The following is a 21,183-nucleotide window of genomic DNA, read 5'->3' on the forward strand; positions in this document are numbered from 1 at the left end:
CCCTAATGTATGCACGTTTGCATGCATATCTGCCTAACATGCACAGTTTTTCAGTACAATTTTATGCAGACTTCACCCCAGCATATGCATTTTAGCACACATTAATTTGTTGAATAACTGTGTTGCAAAATTCAGAGAATTTTGAAGGATGGCTAGGTTTTTGTTCGCACATTGTTTCAGAAAATGTGAATTTAGTAAGTGCATTTCTAAATACAAACTAAATCAAACTTCCCCTCCATCCCTAATCATAACAAAGGATTCTGGAGCACACACTTGATTTTTTTTAAAATTGAGCTAGCCATATTAAAATAGGAAGTTGTCTTAGATCAGGTCAGTCTATTTGTCAATCCCAGTATTGTTTCACGCTGGCGAACAACAGAGAGAATCATAGAACTGTAGAGTTGGAATGGACTCTGAGGGTCATCTGCCTGGAGATGCTAAGGATCAAACCCCCAAAACATGTGCTTCACCCTGAGCTGTGGTCCTTTCCAATGGCTGGAAGCTACAAGAGAACCTAGACTTGTGTGCTGCTTCCAGGATGATGGCTATTCACAGATCTTGCCGTGAGTTCTGTTCTGCGGAACTGACACAAAGATCTTCCTCAATGAGAAAGCAGCACCAGCAGAGGGCCTCCCTGCACCAGGAAAAATCACCAGGGGGCTTCCAGACTGTCACTGTTTTCGGGTTGGATTCAATCAGATACCAGCTAATTCACGTTATGCAATAACAGTTGCTTGGGAAGTCTTGCACAACAAAGCTGCTTCTTCTCCAAATATTGGCCTTTTTGCTGTAATGAATGTGATGGGAAAATGCACTGGGAAGTGAAGGGGTGACACTAGCTTTGGCTCAATCTTGAGAAGAGTGCAGGTTTCTAGTCCTCATGCCTGGCAAAATTTCAGAAGCCTGAAGAGGTTGGGCTGATCAGACAGGGGTTAAAAAAAAGAAGAAGTGACGATTCTGTGTTTTGCATAGTTTCTTTCCCTTTCCTGTGATTCTGTAGTTCCCACTGTGATTATAGAACAGTACGATCAATGTAGTCTAAACACCAACGATTGAGAAACACTTGCCTGTGAGCGCTCCAGTTGGAGAACAGCCTTTACCAAAGGTGCCATGGGCTTTGAAGACACTCGAACTCAGGACGCAAGGGAGAAACGTGCTAAGAGGAAGGCATGCTTGGCAAATCCACATCATAATCAACTCCTGCCTGGAAACCTATGTCCCCACTGTGGAAGGACATGTGGATCCAGAATTGACCTCCACAGTCACTTACGGACTCATCGTTAAAACCGTGTTTATGGAAGACAATCTTGCTTGGCTACGAAGAAGAAGAATCCTATGACCTTTGCATTATCAACACCACTAACCAGCTGAGCTAACTGCCAAAGCAAAGGTGTTTATTCCTCATATATTTTCTAGATCATCGAACCCTATGCCCTCTTTGACATATAGAGCTAAACCACCCTCAATGCACTTGGATATTTCAGTAGAGTCTATATTCAGCTATAACAATACCCTGCTAATTTTCTCTATTCCACCAGGGTTCCAATAACTCCCAAGATGCTTCTTCCATTAGTTGGCATTAGTTCATGAAGTGAGCATAGTTCAGTGGAAGTCCCAAATTCAGTTTAGGGTTGTATCCAACTTGAGTTCTACTCAGTGAAATGAATGGTCCTAAGTTAGTCATATCCAATAATTTCAATGTATGTATCTTGAGTAGCATTGGATACAAATATTTGAATTTAATTTATATATGTATGTGTTGTTGTTTTAAATATACATACATACTTACTTAATTACTTACATACATACATACAGTACATACATGCATACATATTGTTTTGTGTTGTTTTAACTGTTTTTCCATATATGCACCATTTCTGTATACATTAACTGTGAAATCTGTCCTACTGCTACCCCTATTTGAATCACTAAGAACGAAGGATGGAATTTGGTTCAGTTTGAATTTTAGTGCAAACCTACCTAATTTGCACTTTCCAAAACAAAATGCAAACCCAAACACAGCCATTGTTTAATATTTGCACTTCTTTGTATAGAAAAATGCATACAATAGGAGAAAGGTGCATAAAACTGTATATAATCGTGAAAATAGACAGGGGTGCCAACTTGAATAAAATATTGGGGAGCCCAGGTTACCCCATCCCAAATAATGAATCACAAGATGCTGTGAATACCCATCATTTGAATGGCAGTGCCCATCAACTTGGAGCGGGGGCTCAAATATTTTATTGGGGGGGGCAAAGGGACCTTGGCCCCTAGGAGTTGGCTCCTAAGAAAATAGAACACACACAAACTGCTTTCAAAAATGAAATACTGCACTAAAATACTGAGAAATTATCATGAGGATTTTCAAAATGCAAACTGACGCAGAAATGTGGTGACCTGAAGACTGGGGGGGGGGGGAGAGAGAATCCAAAATTGATATATTCACACCCATCCCTACCTAGAACACACTAGAACATTTCTGCCAAACATTATAAATAACTTCCTGGTGGTACCAGGTCTTTGACTTGAAAGGTGGTGGACTCTCTGCTCATTCAAAAAAGTTAAGCAGACTCTAGATCAGGCATAGGCAAACTCAGCCCTCCAGATGTTTTCGGACTACAACTCCCATGATCCCTAGCTAACAGGACCAGTGGTCAGGGATGATGGGAATTGTAGTCCCAAAACATCTGGAGGGCCGAGTTTGCCTATGCCTGATCTAGATGGTCAGCTATCCTTCCAAATACTTTGATTGCTTTCAGAATTGTTAAAGACTATATCTAGCTTCTTCTTCTTTTTTAAACCATGGAGTGTTGGACTTGACCTGAGAACAGGGCAGATTGGAGGAGACCCTCGATAAAGTACCATTAGCTGGGGCTATTCATATGCCAGCTGGTCCCCTATAGATTATCCAGGTGGAAGCAGGAGCATCAGGGATCTGGGTCGTGGAACCTTCATTTAATTTCCCATAATGCCCTTGTTGTAGCATCACTCCAAGGTACATGGTAGACTCAGCCACCTTTTGTAGAGTGGGAAGAGGTGAGTTTTTATGGGTCCCAGGCAGCTGCCTGGAGAGCATGCTAATGCCATGGCTGCGTGGGGAGACCTGGGTTCAAATCTCCATTAGTTTGGTGGGATAAGGTCAGCTGCTAGCCGTGTGTGTGTGTGTGTGTGTGTTAATCTGCCCTTCCGGTAGGGACTGTGAGATACAGACATGTGATTAATAGAATGACCATGGAACTCTTGTTCTGAGATCTAATCTCACACACAGGAAGATCAGTGTCACCCATATGATTTTTGTGAAGGCAACACCAGCTGTGCAGTTAGATAATATTACACTCTGGGGACTTAATGCTCTCTCTCTCCTGTTTTAGGTGGTAATATGTATTCAGAGGGCCAGCCCTACCATTAGGCAAAGTGAGGAGAATGCCCTCAGGTGGCAAATATTGGGGAGCAACAGCAGTTCCCTGCTTGTTCATCTTAAGCTCTAGGACCATCCTCCACTGTATATGCTACATGGCTTGCCCTGCACTGAGCTGCTGTCTTCAGGTGCTGTGTGGAGGACGCTATCCTGACACCAGTGCTGAAGATTCAGCAGCCAGGCTAGTCAACTTCTCAACACAAGAGAGGCCCCTATGTTGTCCTTTGCTTCAGAGGGCAAAACAACTTGGGCCAACCCTGAATTGGGGGCCCTCTTGCTCATTGCAGAAGAGCGTTAGAAGGGCCCTGCTTGGATCAGGCCCAAGGCCCAGCTTCTCCATCATCCTATTCTGACAGTTGCCAGTCATATGCCTGCGGGAAGTGGAGATGACACGCAGTCGCGATGGCTTGTGCTAGCCATTATCCGCCATGAATTAGTCCAATCCCCTTTTGAGCTAGCGGCCATCACTACCTCTTGCGGAAGCAAATTCCAGAGTTTTGATGTGCTGGGTGACAATAATGATTCCCCATCTCCTCCTTTCCCTCCAATCTCATTTGCCTCCCCACTGTAGGTTGGTAGCTGTGCCAGCCGGGAGCTTGCATTCCTATTGGTTGGCAGCTTTCTCTCGCTCTCTCTCTGGTTTGTGTGTGTGCGCGCGCGTGTGTACACGCGGCGGTGATGTATCTGCGGAGACAAGAGCGGAGCAGAGAGAAAGGGAGGAAGGAGCGGAGAGGGAAACGGGTGCAACGGCTGCATGCACTTTAGAGGAATGGCTGTTTGGGGTTAGATCTTTCCTATCAGCCCCATATCGATTAGCTGATTCTATTTCGCTTCCCTCCTAGGTGGAGAAGTCGATTGATCTATCTGAATATACATACACTTAGATCTTTAGCGATCACAGCAATCAGAGCAGCAGAAGCAGGCAAAGCGGATTGCAAGGTCCGCAGGCGGCGGTAACCCGGGAGCCTCTGCGCCGCCGAAAGGGAGTCAAAAAGGGACCCATTGCCGGATCCAGGCGCAGGCTGCGGAGAGGGCGCCTCGCACGCCACCGCGGAGGCCGGCGAGACCATGACTGCGGGAGCGCGGAGCAAGGCGCTGCCGCCTCGGGATTAGGGCCCACGCGGACGCGACCGGTCGCTTTGCGCGAGCGGGGAAAGCAGAGCCTCCGCCGCCGGGAAGGCGCCCCGCCGGCCGGGCTGCTCGCCTGGGGCCCCTGCGAGGCTGGAGGATGGGCTGGCGCCTGGGGCTCGGCGGCGCCGGCGCCCCGCTGCTGCTGCTGCTGCTCCTGGCTGGGCCGGGCAGCGGCGGCCGAAAGTACCCCAAGCGCAAGTGCCCGGGGGGCTGCACCTGCTTCAAGGACACGGCCATCTGCGAGAGGGTCAAGGAGATCCCACGAGACCTGCCCCAGAACCTCTTCTCCCTGTAAGCAAGCTTCTCTCCGGGGTGCGGGTGCGGGGATTGGAGGCGGTGGAGGGGCTCGGGGAATGTCGCCCCCCACTCCACGCAGGAACCCCGCTTCCCTTTCCCTTACACGCAGGCCGAATACATGCATATTCTCCAGGACCCCTTGCTTGGAGAAGGTGGGCAGCAGGGGGTTATAAAGGAGATAGATAGATGGATAGCTAGCTAGCTAGATATAGATGATAGATGATAGATGATAGATGATAGATAGATAGATAGATGATAGATGATAGATGATAGATGATATAGATAGATAGATAGATAGATAGATAGATAGATGATAGATAATTTGCTTAGGTTTACACTTGATTCGGGGTGGCTCCGGTTCATTGAGGAGGGGCTGGGCTAGGGGGTTCATCTCCTAAAAGTTTGGGGTCAGGACTTCAATAATTTAGAAGAGGGGGTGCTATCTACAGACCCCCTTGACTCCCCACCCTCTCAATTTCACCCTGCTCTCCTGCCCCACCAGCCTTCGAAAAACAGCCCCTTAAGGATGGGTGAGGGACCCTCCCAAAAAGAAAGGTGAATGGCTGTTTTTTAACTGCCCTCCCCTCCCCACATCAGAACCCTGGACATGGGGCCGCCACCGTGGGGAGGGATATTGCCTGTGAGAATCAGCAACCAGCCCTTGGGGTGTGCTCTCCCACCCCCCTCCATTTCCCTCCCCGCCAATAGTTCTGGCTGGATGTCGGTTTTCCTGCTTGGCATCGTTTAGCATATTTATTCATTTCTAATTGCGAAATGATTTTTGGCAGCACGTAAAGGTGGATGCCCTGCTTCTCCCCTCCCCACATGGCTGTGTGGTGCAGTGATGGTGGATCCTTGGTGGTTAGCTGTGGGGAATCTGGAAGGTTTCGGGGACCCAGCGCTTTGAACCGTGCGGGGGAGAAGAATCATCTCCTTCCCAAATTGTACTGGATCCACGAACCCAAGAATGTGCCCTCGGGGCCTTAGATCCCTTGCCTGTTGCCTAGAGCAACACCTCTAGTGGCTGCTACACTGCCCAGCTGTTACCTCCAGCAGTGGCACCCAAGGGTCAGGACAAGTGTCTATCCTAGGTGTGCCTCAAGTGCTCCCCCCCCCCATAGACTGGAGAGATAACTTGCAGGTGAAAACATCTGCAGATCTCTCAGGGATTGCTCTGCTGTTGCAGAGATGCAGGCATGCAGCTCCCTGGAGACCCTTGGAAGTGAGTAGAGGAACCATAGGTTGAAAAGCAATGTGTACTCCAGGAAAGCTTAGAGACATTCCACAGAAACACACAACCACTCTAGCTGCTGCATGAAAAAAATAGAGGCGTATTTCAGCTCAGCTCTCTCTGTGCAGCAATGAAGGGGTTTTTTATGGGTGGTGGTGCGAAGACAACAACGTTTGGGCTTTGAAAGGTTGGGGGGGTTTTTGGAGTTCTGTGGTCAGGATGCTTCGGGGTTTGAGCTCCTTCAAGTCTGGGCAGGCTCAGTTTGGGGCTGACTGTGCCATCCTTCATGGGGCTTGCTGGTGCTGCCAGGCTGCCTGCAGCTGACATCTTTCCTCACATCATCCACTTTCCACCCCCCCTTCCTTTCTCTTTCCTCCCCCTCTCGCTCCTTCCTCTCTCTGCAGGTCTCTAATTCGCTCAGGATTCACCGAGATCTTAGCTGGCAGCTTTCAACAGGTGCCATCTCTCCAGCTGCTGTAAGGATTCCTGACACCTCGGTTGTGAGTGGTGTGTGTGGATAGACAATGCCTGGCATGCCTTTTGTTTTCTCCATGCGTGTGAGCCACATGAGAAGCTGTTCCCATAAATCTCCCTTTCAGCCTGTGTGTCGCCCAGTGATGGTGAATCTTCTTAGGTCAATTTGTACTCTTTCGCTGCCTCTTGCTTTTGGATATGCACAGAGCAGGTGTGGGGAACCTTTGGCCCTCCAGATGTGACTGAGCTACAGCTGCCACCATCCCTGACCATGCTTGCTGTGTCTGATGGGAGTTGGCACTGTGGTCTAAACCATTGAGCCTCTTGGACTTGCCGATCGGAAGGTCGGTGGTTTGAATCCCCACGATGGAGTGAGCTCCCATTGCTCTGTCCCAGCTCCTGCCAACCTAGCAGTTCAAAAGCATACCAGTGCAAGTAGATAAATAGGTACTGCTGCAGCGGGAAGGCAAATGCTCTCTGGTTACCACCACAGTGTTCAGTTGAACCAGAAGTGGCTTAGTTATGCTGGCCACATGACCCAGAAAGCTGTCTGTGGACATACGCCAGCTCCCTCGGCCTGAAAGCAAGATGAGCACTGCAACCCCATAGTCGCCCATAGTTGAACCACATCTGGTGGGACAAAAGTTCCCCGGCAGTATGTGAATATATCCACCTAGCTGTCTTCTCTAGCCCAACCTGGTGGCCTGCAAATGTATTGGACTCCAACTCCCATCATCCGTGACCATTGGCCATGGTGCTTGGGGGCTGATGGGAGTTAGAGTCCAACAACATCTGGAGGACAACAGGTTTGGAAGGCTGGTTTAGTCAATTTATCAGTTAGAAAGGTCATTGGAAGGGAGTAAAAGGTGCTCAGGGAATTTGTTATACACATTTTTATTTTTATACAAGTAGCATCGCAAAAGAGGCATTTCCTCCAGTGTAAGAGACATCAGGCAGAATGCCTCTCCAAAAACAATGTCTGTTGCAACAAATTTGTGCATTGACTTAAAAAATGCTTCTCTTCGGAACAAAGGTTATCTTTCTGCAAATTAATGCAGATTTCATCAACTCATCCATCAGTTAATTGGCTTAAACGTGAACCATTAATCAACAATAGCAGCCCTGAAATTGATCTGCCTTATCAGTGACTGTTTGCAGATGCTCCTGTGAGTGTGGATTTCAGGAGGGAACTTGTAACATTTCATGGGATCTGGGTTAGTGCCGACACTTGATTTTGCGGCACATGTGATGGTGTCGGCCGGTGTGTCTGTGTGTGCCCCCCCGTGAGCATGTATTTCTCACATCTGTGCAATTGTATTTGTACATTTTCACGGATACTTGCTTGTGCCCTACTGCTGCTTAAGGGGTGGGTGAGAGAATCTCACGCACCGCAAGCAGAGCCAAGTGGGATGGAAATCGTGAGTAGAGGCCTTCATTCCAATCTGCGCTGGTGCAGCATGGAGGAAGCTTCTCATTGGCATGATGGCAGTGCTAAATGAGAGAGAGAGAGAGAGAGAGAGAGAGAGAGAGAGAGAGAGAGAGAGAGAGGTACCCGTATGAATCCATAACCTTTGATCTGGAAGTCCCCTAACTGCAGGTGTGTGGATAGAAATGGCCCACACATGTTCTACAAAGAAATGCATATTCTGTGCATGCTCCAAGTCACTGTTTTCTCTGTCATTCTGTCACATAGTCCAACCTTGATCCCTTGGGTTGAAGAACAGATTTGGGGGCCAAACCCTGCCTAGCCATGGGCATAGCCAGGGGGCGCAGGAGGGGCAGCTCCCCCCCTCAATCAAGTAAAACAATAGAAATACTTAACTGTCCAATCACGTTGGTTCTGCCCCCCCCCCAACAAAAATCCTGGCTATGCCCATGTGCTGAGCTCTAGCTAATGACAAGAGCAAGGGGGGGCTGGTGCAGGATGCTCTGGCATAATACTCTGGGCACCCCACTAGATCTCTCCATTACAGCTAAGGGGTGATTGGCAGGGCCCTTTCCTTCCTGTTGACCTTCCAGCTGCGGGTAGACCAAGGTCTCGGTACTAGTGAGATAGCTCCCCACTGAGTCCTCTTTCGCCCACCATAGGAACACCAGATTGTGAGTGTGCTTTAACTCTTTTGGACGGTAAGCCTTGTTACCATGCCCTCCCAAACCTAGAGGGCACCTTGATGCAAGATGCAGCGATTTGGAATGCAAGCCCTGCTCCCTGTCATCCATCCCACACTTGGTTACCGTCCCTGTCGTATGTCCCAGTGTCTGACCTGCCTGCTTCTTCCCCCAATCCCCCAACCCCTAGCTTGATCACTTACAACTCCCTGGAACTGATCGGGGACGACGCCTTTGTGGGACTCATACACCTGGAGTACTTGTGAGTGTGCAAGGGGGGGCGTCAGGGGAGGGTTGGGGGCAGCCATGCGCGTTGGGGGTGGGGTGAGGCATAAATGACCCAGGAGGGTAAGGGGTTGGGATGGATATTTGGGGCAAGGTTGAGTCACTTTTTGAGGTGAATCCATATTGAAAGAGGACAGGCAACCTATTAAAGATCTCCCTAGTTGACTAATCTCCTAGGCTTTCATTTTTTTACTTAATCTTCGCTTAAGTTTAAGTACACTTACATAGACCCCATCGGTGAATTTTTTGAAAGGAAAACATGCTGTTTTAAATGTGCATAATGGTCTGATTTAATAAATTAATAGAAATTATGCACATTTACATAAATAATAATAGGCTAATTAAACAATCTATATGGCCTTTTAAACTGGGGTGTGGGATATTGGTTTTGTTTGTTGTTATGGTATGTATTTATGTGTTTTTATATTGTAAAATGCCCTGTGATCTTTGGATTAAGGGTGGTATAGAAACTTAATATAATAATAAATAAGAAGAAGAAGAAGAATGGTGAAAGATAGGTTTGCAACCTCTTTCGGCTAGTTCAGATGTGGCACCAAACCAGATGCGGTACCAAGAATCATGTAAATGAGCCTCTGTGCTCATACATTCGCTACACCTTCCACACTCCTCCTCACACTCTCTGGTTTCCTTCTGGTGTAGCAGCAACCCACAGTTTGCTGTTACATCTGAACTGGGCAACCTGTGGTCTGGGCAAACCACGAATTCAACAAAACAGGAATGCAAACCTGGTCCAAAACTGTGGTTTGTAGGAAAACTGTGGCTTACACTAACCATGGATTGGTCTGGTTCAGGCCACTAAACTATGGTTTGCCACTAATCCAAAAGCAAGAGAGGAATTCAGAGTGTGAGAGAGGTGAGATAGGAAGGTATGAGCCACTGTGCCTGGATCCAACACATATAGCTTTAATAGATAAGTCTCGCCATTTCAAGCTTCTAACCCCTTTTGCCCCGCATCCCTGCTCCATCCCTTGAAGCCATGAATATCACCATTAAACTCTGAGGCTGGCTACCTTGTTTCCCCTTTAGTTGTCCCTCCATCACTGTCTTCCCGATTTGTGACTTAATTGTTCTTTCCACTTGTAGGTTCATTGAGCAAAACAGGCTTGAAGCAATCTCTAAGAACGCCTTCCGAGGTCTCAAGAACCTCCTCTACCTGTGAGTGATTTTTTTGACCCACTCCCTAATTCCAGTCTAGCCCTTAACACAGACCCAAACAATCTCACTTCCCAACATGGCATCCAGCCGCCCCACATCTCCATACTTGTCCTCTCCTTCTCTCCACCTTACACTTCCTTGCATTTTCCCCAAACACCAGAGTTCCATATGATGTTGGATTCCAGCTTCCAGCATTCCCGGACCGTTCTCATCATCCCTCACTGCTCCCAACACTCCCAAATCCAACTCCCATCATTCCTGACCAGTAGCAAAACGTCTTTTGCAGACCCTGTTGGTTCCTAATACATATCCCCTTTATTTAAACTGTGTTTCCTTCACTTCCACTGCAATGTTCGCCTTCCCAGCCCCGCAAACTGAGGATGTGTACGTTGCCTTCCTTCTAAGTGCTTTCCCTGCCAGTGTGGTGTAGTGGTTAAGAGGGGTGGCCTTGTAATCTGGTGAACCGGGTTCACATCTCTGCTCCTCCACATGCAGCTGCTGGGTGACCTTGGGCTAGTCACACTTCTCTGAAGTCTCTCAGCCTCACTCACCTCACAGAATGTTTGTTGTGGGGGAGGAAGGGAAAGGAGATTGTTAGCCGCTTTGAAACTCTTTAGGGTAGTGATAAAGCGGGATATCAAATCCAAACTCCTCTTCTTCTTCTTGCCCACAGGAATTTGGCTAACAATAACTTGCAGACCTTACCAAGGAACCTGTTCCAGGGCTTGGATGCTTTGACTTCAGTGTGAGTGTGGGGCTAAGGGGGGCAAGGGTTGTGGGTGTGGAGTACATGGAGGATGTGGGGCACTTCCTGGCAGTCACTAATTTTGGGTGGGATTCAGTCGCTTCCTGGCAAATTCAGGTGGCCACCATTAGAGTTCGTTGCGTGGTCTTGCGCTATTAACCCCCTTCCCTCAAAAGATCAGACGTCTTGCCATAATAAAAGTGAGGGGGGAATGCATGAGAAAGCACAGGACGATATTTGCTTTGGCACAAGTTCATCTAACCTCCTCACAAACAAGTCAGAAGGAATGCTCTTGAAATAGCTAACGTTGTCTAACAGCTTAACATGAGTCGACAGTGTGATGCAGCAGCAAAAAACAAAACCCCTAATGCTATTTTAGGCTTCATCATCAGAACTATAGGGAAGTCATATTCTGCCATACCTGGAGTACTGTGTCCAGTTCTGGGCACCACAATTTAAAAAGGATATTGACAAGCTGGAATGTAGGCAGAGGAGGGTGACCAAGAAGATCAAGAGTCTGGAAACCAAGCCTTATGAGGAATGGTTGAAGGAGCTGGGTATGTTTAGTCTGGATAAGAGGAAATACGATAGGCTTCTTCGAATACATCAAGGGCTGTCATATGGAAGATGGAACAAGCTTGTTTTCTCCTGCTCTGGAGGTGGCACTCGGAACAGTGGCTTCCAATTACAAGAAAGGAAATTATGGCTAAACATTAGGAAGAACTTTCTGATAGTACAAGCTGTTTGACAGTGGGACGGTCTTCCCCAGGAGGTTGTGGAGTCTCCTTCCTTGGAGGTTTTTAAGCAGAAGTTGAATGGCCATCTGCCATGGATGTTTCAGTGGAGATTCCTGCATTGCAGGGGGTGAAATCCCTTCTAACTCTACAATTCTTGGATTCTAAGTGCCCATAGGGATTCAGTTATCTCTCCGCTGCTGGCAAGGAGTGCAGTCAAAAGCACACTGGAGTCTCTTGCAAAGGAAAGCCAAAGGGGAGGAACGAATGTCACAAGCTCTGCGTGGGTGGAGATTAATTTGCTCGACTAATTGTGGGCACAGTTGCTGAAGCAGCGACAGTTTTCAAAACAGTGCCACCCCAAGCTATGTTCACCATCCTAACCTAATTACAAAAGGATGCAAAAGTTGACTTTTTTTGTGTAAGAGGGGAGGGAACAAGGCTGGGGTGGGACAAGGGAAGAGGGCAGGGATAGCCAACATGGTGCCCTTCAGAAGCTTTTGAACTGAAACTCCATAGAATTGTAGAATTGGAAGGGACCCTGAGGGTCATCTAGTCCAACCCCCAGCAATGCAGGAATCTAATCTAACAATGATAACACTGGCTGGGCCTAGGTCCACATTTTGGCTGTCCGCAGCCTAGTGCTGGTCCCAAACTGGCTTCTCTCCCGGCAGGGACTTGCGGGGAAATGCTTTCCACTGCGACTGCAAACTCAAATGGCTGGTGGAGTGGCTGGGCGAGACCAACGCCCAGGTGGAGCCCATGGAGTGCCGGTCGCCGCCGGAGCTGAACCGCACCAAAATCAGCGACCTCCGCCCTGCAGGCTTCAACTGCATCACCACAGGTATGTCGTCACTTTCTCGCCTGCGCTTCCCCCACCCGGAAGAGGGTCCCCACCACCACCTTCACTCAAGGACGGCCCAATACATTTTGTACAGAGGTGGAGGAAGGGGGCGCGGTGGGGGCGGGCCAGCCAAGGTGTCACCACTGAGGGGGGTGACAAAATGCTGGACGGCACTCACCACAGGGCCTGCAGCGTACCGGAGCCATGCACCTCTCCTGGGAGTGACGCGGTGGTTCGGGCGCCCACAGGCTCCACACTGCCCCAAACGGTTCGCTCGCCGCCTTCTCCTCAGCTATAGGGCAGCTGAGTGGGAGGAGGCAGGCAGACTCCGGAGTGTCCTGCCCCGGCTGGCCCCGCCCCTGGGCACAGGGCACGTGCACCACCCCAGGTGCCCAATCAGCTTGCTCTGCCACTGATTTTGTAAACCACTTTTGGGTCTTGTCTGATGCAAAGCAGTATATAAACATGCAAAATAAACAAGAACCCCCAACTGCTACAGTTCTTTTGGGATTCCCTGTCCTCTTATTCCAGCCCCTCCAGTCTGTTTTCTTCTGCCACTCTCCTGTCATTGTTTTCACCAGGAGTGCCAGCTTGGCTCCACGACCGTGGGTACCCGGGGCCATTGATCGTGCATGGCCCTGGCACTGAAATTTGTGGGTGCCTGGCACCTTCATGGGGAATTTTATGGGTGCTCGGGCACCCAGGGCCCCAGGGAGTTGGCACCAATGGTTTTCACATATAGCAGGTGTGTGCTGATTGAGGAGTCAGGTTGCCCGCCCATCAGACGTCAAGGAGATGAAGGACTACACATCTTTTAGAAGACACCTGAAGGCAGCCCTGTATCAGGAAGTTTTTAATGTTTGACATTATATTATTTATTATTTTATTTTTACTTTATATTTTATATTTTGCTGGAAGCCACCCAGTCAAATAGGTGGGGTATTAATGTTATTGTTGTTGTTGTTGTTGTTGTTTGGTTTCAGCCTTGCCTTCAGCTTCCCTGCTTGTGGGATTCGTAATGGCATCTGGTTTGGGATACTGGACTTGAACACTTGAGGGGTTTGAACCTCATGATGCTAGTGGACTCCAACTCCTGTCAGCCCAGCCAGGATGGCCAGTGGTTAGGGATGATGGGATTTGTAGTCCAGGATCATCTGGAGAGTCACAGGTTTCTCACCCCTGAGATAAGCCTTTTGGTCTGATCTAGGATGAGTACTTTTATGGTTCTTAGGTTCTTCATGGCTGTCATGGGTGACAAACATGATCAGGATTATGCATGGTGTAGGGGGAAAGAGGAGAGAAGAGAAGCTTTTCTCCTTTCAGATCACTAGAACAGCTGTTTTTGGATTACAGTTCCCATCATTCCTGGCCACTGGTCCTGTTAGCTTGGGATGATGGGAGTTGTAGTCCAAAAACAGCTGGAGACCCATGTTTGAGAAACCCCGCATAAGAAGTTGGGATTGTCCAATTGAATTTATGGGGCATCAGTGCAGGGCAGACCAAAGGAAAGACTTTTGTCACCTGGTGGGATTTGCCACCATGAGATGTGGTGGCCATGACTCTAGATGTCTTTAGAAGTTGATTTGGGAGAGTTCTGAGAGGCAGATAAAGAAATGTGTGCCTGAGGGTTTAAAAGCAGTACTGTAAATAAATAAAAAGAGTCTGTGATGTGGGTGGGTGGGTGTTTAAGGCAAGCCTGGGGATCATGCCCTTATTGATTAATAGTGTTTCAGCCAACTGAGTTTTCCCCACTTAGGACAGTTGAAGCAAATAGAAGCGGAGGAGGTCCTTTCCTGCTCAAGTTCTAACCTCCACCCTCTTTCCTGCAGACCTTGTTCTCTTCGACACGCTACCTGAGCAGTCGCTCTCGGTGGAAACCTTCATGAACAACAAGGAACAGAACTTGGTCATTGCCCAGCCCTTCACTGGCCGCTGCAGTTTCTTGGAGTGGGACCATGTGGCCGGGAAATTCCGCACCTATGCCAGCATTAACGGTGAGCTATGCACCCACTTCCTCTCCTGACTCTATTAGAGACCCTGTCTTACATCCTGGGAGGCAGAAGAGCTTTAGCCCAGTGGTAGGGTGTTGGCTTGACATGCCAGAGGTCCCTGGTTCAATCCCCAGCACCTCCAGGTAGGACTGGGAAGGTTCCCTTGCCTGAATCCCTGGAGAGCTGCTGTCAATCATTGCAGACAATACTGGGCTAGATGGTCAGAAAGTAAAAGCGGTTTTCTATGATCCTTATTAATGGACAAGGTCAGCAACAATACATGAGTGTGGGAGAAAGCTTGAGAGTTAATGTTTGTAGGAAGGCTCATTGTGTCCCAGGTGCAGCGAGGGAAGGACCTCCTCTAATGTAGCTGCTAGTGTTAAATAGGCTGGCTGGGGTTTGAGGTGTGAGGCCAGGGATGGCGAACCCCTACACACACACCCAGACACTGTTGGACTCCAATTCCCATAAGCCCCTGCCTGCATGGCCAATGGCCAGACATTGTGGGAGTTGCAGCCCAGCAACCTCTGGGGGAATGTACGTTCCCTACTTGTGTTCTATGGTTCACTTGTGTTTTTATCCTCTAAGAAACCGATAAGATCATTAGGGCTGGGCGTTATATCAATATATCAACCAGTTTGAGGTCCGTATTGTGATATATGCATCATAATTTTTGACCTGGCAATATATCGCGAATTGTGATGTTTGTGTTTGCGCACCATGCAAAAATCGCAATGCGGGGGGAAACCGTGAAGCCAGCCCAATGCCTTTACATAGCTCCATCCTTATTGCAGACATCGTGATAGACAGATAGATAGATGATAGATAGATAGATATAGATAGATGATAGATAGATAGATAGATAGATAGATAGATAGATAGATGATAGACGATAGATAGATAGATAGATAGATAGATAGATAGATAGATAGATATAGATAGATAGATGATAGATAGATAGATAGATGATAGATGATAGATAGATAGAGATGATAGATAGATAGATAGATAGATAGATAGATAGATAGATAGATGATAGATAGATGATAGATAGATAGATAGATAGATAGATAGATAGATAGATAGATAGGTGATAGATAGATAGAGCTAGATAGATGATAGATAGATAGATGATAGATAGATAGATAGATAGATAGATAGATAGGTGATAGATAGATAGATGATAGATAGATATAGATAGATGATAGATATATCATGATGTTTAGCTGGCAATATATTGCGATGTTGAAAACCAGATATCGTCCAGCCCTAAAGATCATTCATGTTTTCCTTCTTATGGAAGCCATGTCTCTGTAGTATGACACTGAACAGTTGCCCACCCATCCGCCATTTTGTCTGTGTTCCACTGGGCCTTCTCCATAGCTGCTGTTTCTTTCAACTGTAGCCTCTCTAACATCACGCAAAGGAGCAGGTCACCATTCGTTCTCTCCACACCGTCTCCACTTCCTAGGCTCGTCCACGGTGGTCTGCAAACCCCTGGTGATCGACGGCCACCTCTTTGTGGTAGTGGCTCAGCTGTTTGGAGGCTCGCACATCTACAAGCGGCACGAAGCGGCGGCGGGGGGCTTTGTACACATGCAGGCCATCGACGGCTCCCGCATCCGCAAGCCCAATGACATCGAGGTCTTCCGCGTGGAGGGAGACTGGTATTTCATCATGGCCGACAGCTCCAAGGCCGGCTCCACTACCCTCTATCGCTGGAACGGGCATGGCTTCTACTCGCATCAGTCTCTGCACCCCTGGTATCGCGACACAGATGCCGAGTTCCTGGAGATTGCTGGCAAACCCCACCTCATCTTGGCCAGCAGCTCTCAGCGCCCCGTCGTCTACCAGTGGAATAAGCAGCAGTTTGTCCGCCGCACGGACATCCCCGACATGGACGATGTCTATGCCGTCAAGCACTTCAAAGTCAAGGAGGATGTCTACGTTTGCCTGACGCGATTCCTTGGTGACTCCAAGGTGAGGCTGGCGGAATCGTCACCAAGTCCCAATTTGCTTCTCAGTAGGACAGGTGTGGGGAATCTTTGGCCTTCCAGATGTTGCTACAGCTACAGTTCCCATCAGCCCCAGCAAGCGTGGGCAATGGCGGTTGTAGTTGAACAATGCCTAGAGTAGGGTTTCCCAACCTTGGATCTCCCAAGCTGTTGTTGGACTACAACTCCCATCATCCCTAGCTAACGGGGCCCATGGTCAGGGAGGATGGGAATTGTGGTCCTAAAACAGCTGGAGACCCAAGTTTGGGTAACACTGGTCTAGAGGGCCAGGGTTTCTTCAACCCTGCAGTGGGGGAATGTGCTTATGCTCCGTGAAAAGGTGTTGAAACTGCCCTTGGTACACTCTCATTTACAGCACCGCCTGTTTCTGAATGTTGAGGTGTGGTGGGTGTTGAACCTGGCAGCCTAGAGGTAAAGGAAGCCCTGAGCAGAGAAGTAGATATGGAGTGCTCCTGAAGTCTGCTTTCAGACACATTAGGCTACATTAGTAGAACCACAGTTTCCAAGCCACGGCAAAGAAATGCCACTTATTCCACATTAACCAGACCTCATCTGGTGTAAAGTGCCCATTTCTGGGTGCTGCACATTAAGAAAGTAGCAGACAAATTGGTTGCGGTTCAGAGGAGGGCAGTGAAGATGGTCCTGTGTTGAAGAAACTGAGTGTGTTTAGAATGGAGACTATGATATGGCAGCATCTTCAAGCACCTGTTGTGCTTTATACAGAAAAGGACAAAGAGTGGCTGTTTATGTGAGGGAATAAGGAGCTACCCTGGCACAAGGCCTACCCTTGACCCAATAAACCATAGCTTATCAGCCCCAAACCCATCAGTTCCCTACGTGGGACTGCTCAAATTCTAGTGACTGGTAAGAAATGAATGAATTTGTTATCCTGTCCTGGTCACAGGTCTTTTTAAGTACATCAATCACCCAGTTCTTGGCTCAATTAGAAGTAGGATATGATAATATTATATCATTAATGTTGTTGTTTTATTTATACTCCACTAATCTGGCTGGGTTTCCCCAGCCACTCTGCGCAGCTCCCAACAAAATATTAAAAATAGAATAAAACATCAAACATTAAAAGCTTCCCTAAACAGGGCTGCCTTCAGATGTCTTCTAAAAGTCAGATAGTTGTTTATTTCCTTGACATCTGATGGGAGGGCGTTCCACAGGGTGGGGGCCACTACTGAGAAGGCTCTCTGCCTGGTTCCCTGTAACCTCACTTCTTGCAGGGAGTGAACCGCCAGAAGGCCCTTGGAACTGGACCTCAGTTCAGTTGAACAATGGGGGTGGAGATGCTCCTTAAGGTATTCTGGGCCGAGTTCGAGCATATCCAACCCTGTGTTGCACTTTACTGGAGTCTCCATCTTTCCAAGGGCACCTGAGCTCACGTTGCTCTCTGCCACCCGCAGGTGATGCACTGGGACGGCTCCATGTTCCGAGATGTCCAGCAGATGCCTTCCCGCGGCTCCATGGTCTTCCAGCCGCTGAGCATCGCCGGTTACCGCTACGCCTTCCTAGGCAACGACTACTCCTTCAGCAAAGTGTACCTCTATGATCCTGTCACAGGGCTCTTCCAGCACTTCCAGGAGCTGAGCACCCAGGCCCCGCGCTCCTTCGCCCACCTCAGCATCGACAACCAGGACTTCCTCATCGCCTCCAGCTTCAAGGGCCAAACGCATATCTACCGGCATGTCATCAACGATCAGAGTGCCTGAGCCTGGCGGTGGTGGGGTTGGGGGTGTCAAGGAGAAGAGGCAGCCACCATGGGGAGAGGAAGGGCAGGAGAGGAGCCAGCCCCTGGAGGAAGTGGAGTGCCAGAGGCAACTACTAGGAAGGCAGGATGGGAAGCAAGACGCTGCTGAGGGTGCAATTCTCCAGCGGCAGAGAAGGGTGGAGAGGACTGGGTAACAGCTAGCCAGTGGGTGGAAGGCAGGCAAACTGAACAGCCACAATTCACTAGCACGTGAAAGTAATGGCAACAGGAACGGTCCACAGAATGCTTTAAACAAAAAACAACCCCTAGAACAAAGGATGTTGGAGATTGCAGGACCAAAAGCCCACAATGCTTTGCAGTGGGGCTAAACTGAGCATCTTCACAGATGGGGGCGTGCAGATTTGGAGAGGCCAACCTTGCTTAAAATCAATCCGAATGTTGTTCCGGGTCGTTTCCCCCCCGCTTAAAGCATGGATGCTCTCCATTTAAATACCGTTCCTCCTCACTAACGTGGATGAAGGCTTGTGTTTTCCCTCCCCAAGTCAACTTTTATTGTCTTTTTTAAAAAGGGTTCAGTGCAAACCGTTACCCCTTGCTTATTTTCTCTGCTCGCTTGTTGTTTTTACTACAAATTATTTCCCCTCCTTTTCAAATGCATGGTTGTTGTTTTCTAAATAAAATTTGTGCAATCCAGCAAAAGGTAAGCTGCAACCCTATACCCACTTATCTGGGAGCATGACCCGTGGAACTCAATGGGACCTACACCTGGGTCTAGGATTGCGCTATGTCATTGAAATCCGTGACATTTAATCGGCCACTGCAAAGTCCCATTCTAGGTTTCCATTGAGACAAAACTGCAGAATTCCATGTATGGTTCTATGGAAGCGAGTGTCAATGGCATTCAATGAGACACCTGCAATTATTGACCGCTGGGTTGCAACAAATGTGTTTCTAATGACCATTTTCAGTCTTATGGTTTTTTGAATATTTTTAGGCACGACACAGTGTTTCTTAAAGCACAACTAAAGCACAAGCTTAGCTTTCAAGCACATGAGGTACCCCTGCTCCTTTTGATGTGGGTCAGGGGGAGAAAACCAAGGGGGCACAGGGTAGGCTGGACTCACTGATAGGATGGGTGAGCAAAGGAGACTACAGAACTGAGAAAGGCTCCAGGGAGATCTGCCATGCATCTTAAGTACAGCATTTATCCTTTTACCTGTAAATAACCAGCATGTTGTTCAAATCCATCAACCTTCTTCCAGTAGTGGGCAGCACTGGGCTGCAAGGAGTACATGCTCTTACTGGAATCACGAGGATATTGAGCTGGCATCACCTGGGCAGAGGCTGTTTCTCCGACAGAGGCAGACCGCCTTCTTCTTCTGTCTCCCATTCATGACGTGGGGGTCCCACAACATGCGACCAATGTAAATAATAATAAAAATAGTATATTGTTCGTGGGCTCATGAGTAGTATTGATTGCTGTGTGCCTTCTTCCCAACTGCAACAACAGGTGGGTTGTGCCAATAATCATATCAAGGGGGGGGGGTGCCCAGGCACAACCGTACTGTGCTGCCAGGTTTGTTGCATGCTAGACACCATGGGGTCAGGGACGTGGATGGCGCTGTGGGTTAAACCACAGAGCCTAGGACTTGCTGATCAGAAGGTCGGCGGTTCGAATCCCCACGATGGGGTGAGCTCCCGTTGCTCGGTCCCTGCTCCTGCCAACCTAGCAGATCGAAAGCACGTCAAAGTGCAAGCAGATAAATAGGTACCGCTCTGGCGGGAAGGTAAACGGCTTTTCTGTGTGCTGCTCTGGTTTGCCAGAAACGACTTAGTCATGCTGGCCACATGACCCGGAAGCTGTACGTCGGCTCCCTCGGCCAATAAAGCGAGATGAGCACCACAACCCCAGAGTCGGTCATGACTGGACCTAATGGTCAGGTGTCCCTTTACCTTTACCCTTTACCTAGACTCCATGGGGGGAGCAAGGGAGAAGTTACTCTGAAGAGAGTGCACTGCTGTGTTGCCACTGTTGCATTTTCCAGGAAACTTCCTGCAAGTTCAAGAACATGAGAGCCCTGCAGGACCAGGCCAAAGGCCCACCTAATCCCAATATTGTGTTCCCAAAGTGGCCAGCAAAATGCATTGGTTTCCAGCAGGACGTGAGCACAAAAACACTGTCCAATCATGATCCCTAGCTACTGGCAGTGGCTAAATGGATACAGCAGGCATGAGAAACCTTTGGCCCTCCCCATGCTGCGGACTACGACTCACATAATTCCTGGCTATGGATAGGCTCCCTGGGGCTGATGGGAGTTGCAGTTCAGCAACATCCGGAAGTCGCCATGTTGGCTGGAGGATGTACAAAGCTAGAACCAATTCTGAAAGGGGAAGACATTTCCAGCAGACGCTTGCGTTTATTATCATGATTAAAGTTCAAGGAGCAGTTGATACCTCAAGGTGGACCAAGATGAAAATCGTAATCTCGGTTACGTAATTCCCAGCTTCACAAATCTGCAGTTTCATCAAGCCAAGACTACACATGCCTTGACCAAACTGGACAGAGAATCCATCCACAAGGCATGCCAAAGTTGCTGACAGCACCACTTCTTTTACTTGTGCAAGATCCATTCGAGGCCATCTTCCTAGTGCCTCTGGATTTAATGTTTTGTAGGAATACACCTGCTTCCCAAGCCTTTGTATTCAAGGATTTAAGAACCACAGAGACGAATCTATAAATTGTCAAATGAAGAGAAAGCAGCAGAGATCTACTATACAAAAATATGAAGTCTGGATCCTGTGATGTTAGCGTTGTTTTTCCTTCTACTGGGATCTTTCTAGTAGCCTTGCATGCATACAGGCAGCAATATAAAGGAGAGTTTGCTCTGTACAACATGCTTTTTTATTATTCACTTCATTTTTGGATAGCTATATCTTGCCTTTTAGGACAAAACCCTCCCAAAGTGGCTTACAGCTCAAAGCAATTAAGCCAGAGTACATTGCAGTAAGCAAC

At 48.3% G+C, this 21,183-nt stretch overlaps 1 protein-coding gene across 4 annotated transcripts; it reads left to right on the forward strand.

The window, feature by feature from the left end:
- Window positions 1-4,053: 4,053 nt before the first annotated feature.
- On the forward strand, window positions 4,054-19,623 carry LOC310684068 (leucine-rich glioma-inactivated protein 1-like). 4 transcript variants are annotated; one of them, XM_083454519.1, is made up of 9 exons: window positions 4,054-4,843; window positions 6,485-6,556; window positions 8,854-8,925; window positions 10,053-10,124; window positions 10,798-10,869; window positions 12,278-12,447; window positions 14,277-14,441; window positions 15,844-16,418; window positions 17,866-19,623. In XM_083454519.1, the coding sequence occupies exons 1-9, from the start codon at window positions 4,650-4,652 to the stop codon at window positions 18,169-18,171; spliced, it is 1,698 nt and encodes a 565-aa protein (XP_083310645.1). In that variant the 5' UTR covers window positions 4,054-4,649; the 3' UTR covers window positions 18,172-19,623. The 4 variants fall into 4 exon arrangements, with proteins under 4 accessions (XP_083310645.1, XP_083310646.1, XP_083310648.1 ...); XM_083454520.1 differs by having other exon boundaries at window positions 4,065-4,843; window positions 15,910-16,418; XM_083454522.1 differs by lacking the exon at window positions 8,854-8,925 and having other exon boundaries at window positions 4,073-4,843; window positions 15,910-16,418.
- Window positions 19,624-21,183: the final 1,560 nt, after the last annotated feature.

The sequence above is a fragment of the Podarcis tiliguerta genome (genome assembly GCF_965153285.1).
Source record: "Podarcis tiliguerta genome assembly, chromosome: 8".
Lineage (NCBI taxonomy): Eukaryota > Metazoa > Chordata > Lepidosauria > Squamata > Lacertidae > Podarcis > Podarcis tiliguerta.

Bases quoted from the DNA above. Each gene is read 5' to 3' on its own strand.
- LOC310684068 (XM_083454519.1), top strand. From the start codon at position 4,650: ATGGGCTGGCGCCTGGGGCTCGGCGGCGCCGGCGCCCCGCTGCTGCTG. The intron at 4,844-6,484 runs GTAAGCAAGCTT...CTCTCTCTGCAG, and splicing joins CCCCAGAACCTCTTCTCCCT to GTCTCTAATTCGCTCAGGAT. The intron at 10,870-12,277 runs GTGAGTGTGGGG...CTCTCCCGGCAG, and splicing joins TTGGATGCTTTGACTTCAGT to GGACTTGCGGGGAAATGCTT.